Raw genomic sequence first — 2,535 nt, forward strand, 5'->3', positions numbered from 1 at the left:
TGATGGCTTTCTATTTTTATCATTTTATTGGACTTCAGCGGACGCTAAATTTAAATAAATGGCTTTACCTTTGAGTGAAGGACTGGATTTTGTTGCACTGTCTCGACTGAAGAAGAGACTGCCAGGTTGAAGGCTGGGCCCAGATGAAGGAGACTCATCCTTCATCTTGAACTGTCCCAGCTTTGTCAGTTTCTTACAGGAGAGAAGAAGGTAAAGTTCAGGACCAAAAGAGAAGATGGAGGGACTTATTTAAGTCCTTGCTGTCTTAAGACAGTAAAGCTAAAATGTAGTGCAGTTCGGAGGAAAGGTAAAACGCCACGTCAAAACGTTCAAGAACTAATAGTTGGCAATAAATGTCTGCTCATATTCTTACTCTTTTTATAATCAGGCAGTTTCTAAATTTAGACTATTACTATGTGCCAGTGTCCTATGATGTCCTTGTATTTAGACAATATTGAACCTTTAAGATGTTTGGCTCAGATGTTTGGTTTGTATTTCCCAAAGGCATCATAAATCATTGCTTTGGTATCATAGCCAAAACTCAGGTATATTATTAAAACTAAATTATCCCAATGATCTTAATTAAAAAGATTAAAAGAACAAGACGTTGCATTACTTACTGGAGAAGCTGTTGAAGGAGGATCATCTTTGTCAGGTGGTGAGTGGAACTTAACAAAGGCCAGTCCGTATGCTATGTTCTATCAAATGCAAAGACAAGTTCATCTCACATTTCATTTCACTTGCAGCAACAGATATATGCAATTAGTTTACACCTTTTCTTTTTTTAATAGAAATCACCTTGAATTCTAGTTACCTTAACTCAACTACTGAACCATGCTGCTTGTATTGATGAAGATCCTTATGTTGCATTTTTTATTTTTATTTTAAATAGTTGGGCTCATTACCTTGCTGTATGGCTGGCTACACACAATTTTCACTCTGTCCCACTTCTCCTGTGCTGTGCTCTTCTGCAACTGGTTGGGCCCAAAGAAACGCACACGGTTCATGTTGGTGCCATTGCGGCTCTCCGTCGGGGACATGAAGGAAGACATGACCAGAAGAACCTAAAGAGAGAGATTAGTACATGATATGGTTTAATTACTAGTTAAGATAGTTAGGAAGAGAAATATTTTAACTGGTTTGGTTTGTGACAATACCTCATAGTCCTGGTCTCTGACAGCTGAGGAATTCCCAACTAACACCTCAATGAAAGCTGAGCCTTCGTTTCCGATGTCGATGCTGTGAACCTGCTCCTCCTTCTCCAGCTGAGAGAAGAAAAACACAGTTTAAAGGACTAAATCATTAAAAAGCTAAATTAGCTGCCTGGCTTTAGATATCCTCGTGTAAATTACAGGGGAACATTTACATGTGAGCACAGACTTACTGTCCCTTACTGACACAATTACTTTGTGATGTTATTCTTATATTACTTTTAATGAGCACTGTTCTAAACACAACTACAAAGATATTACTATTAAAAGTAATGGAATAAAACATAATAAAGCTGCAAATATCTTTCTGTAAAAGTTGGTTTAAAACTATATATATAGGAGGTGATATAAAGGAAAATATTATTTTGAAATGCTCAAGATGCTCAGTTTTCAGGGAGTTTTAAAGCGGAGGGGCAGAGACTAAAAAGATCTTGATACTCTTAGTTGTATGATTAACCAGAAAAGGACTAGTCGCACCAGATCATTAACATGTTCTGTAAGATCCTACAATTATTTAAAGCCTTAAGCTGCCTACGAAGAGAGGTAAAGATGATTGCAATATGCTCTTGTCTCCCAAACTTGGTTGAGAGCTGGCAAATTTATTTCTGTCTAATCCCTAAAATATAACTGCTTTCAAGATAGTCTGTGGTCAAAAAGAGGAAATAGAATCATAGGCAGCCTGCTGAGGAAGGTGTAAGACAATGCAAACAAGGGGATTCCCCAAAAGGACACAAATATATCAACAAAGGAGAAGTATTTGGTGATGATGGTGACGATGCTGATGAAAATGTACCACACAAATGTACTGTGTGTTGGAGAAAACTTGACTTCACAAATCTAATCACTTGGATAACAAAAGGCATCCAGACGATGAACTGGCAGAACAATTGGAGACATATAGAAAGAGCTTGGCTTTAGATTCAGTGAGCTGTAATACGTTCTGATGTGATACCCAACAATTTAGATCTCAGGGTCATTGTTTGATTTGGACCAAATTAGCTGGATCACCTGGTGCTTGGAGTAAGTATTTAGACTTCATATTGGGGATTTAAGACTTTAAGACCCCTTTAATACTCCACTTAGAAAACAATCTAATACCATTATCACAGTCAAACCAGTCATATAATGGCAGAGAGCCGATAGGAACAATAAGGACTGTAATTAGGGTGATGTGAATTTATTGACATTTTGTCACTACTTCCCAGCTGTATATAAAAACAATTCATAGTAAGCGTAAGAGAGTGGATTAACTAACCAATAAATAATACATTAGTTTTTACTGAAACATACACAGTAATAAAAAAAAACAACAATAATAATAATA

At 36.7% G+C, this 2,535-nt stretch overlaps 1 protein-coding gene across 1 annotated transcript; it reads right to left on the bottom strand.

Annotated features, from left to right (window-relative positions):
* Nucleotides 1-68: 68 nt before the first annotated feature.
* LOC111649481 (DNA repair protein XRCC1-like) lies at nt 69-1,265 on the bottom strand (the record flags this gene model as incomplete). The annotated part of the gene is made up of 4 exons (XM_023399228.1): nt 69-192; nt 621-698; nt 906-1,064; nt 1,158-1,265. Coding segments are annotated over 4 exons (469 nt in total), but the record flags the coding sequence as incomplete, so codon positions are not given.
* Nucleotides 1,266-2,535: the final 1,270 nt, after the last annotated feature.

The sequence above is a fragment of the Seriola lalandi genome, unplaced genomic scaffold, assembly GCF_002814215.2.
Source record: "Seriola lalandi dorsalis isolate HSWRI2012SDOR001 ecotype SW California unplaced genomic scaffold, Sedor1 jcf7180002050981, whole genome shotgun sequence".
Classification (NCBI taxonomy): Eukaryota; Metazoa; Chordata; class Actinopteri; order Carangiformes; family Carangidae; genus Seriola; species Seriola lalandi.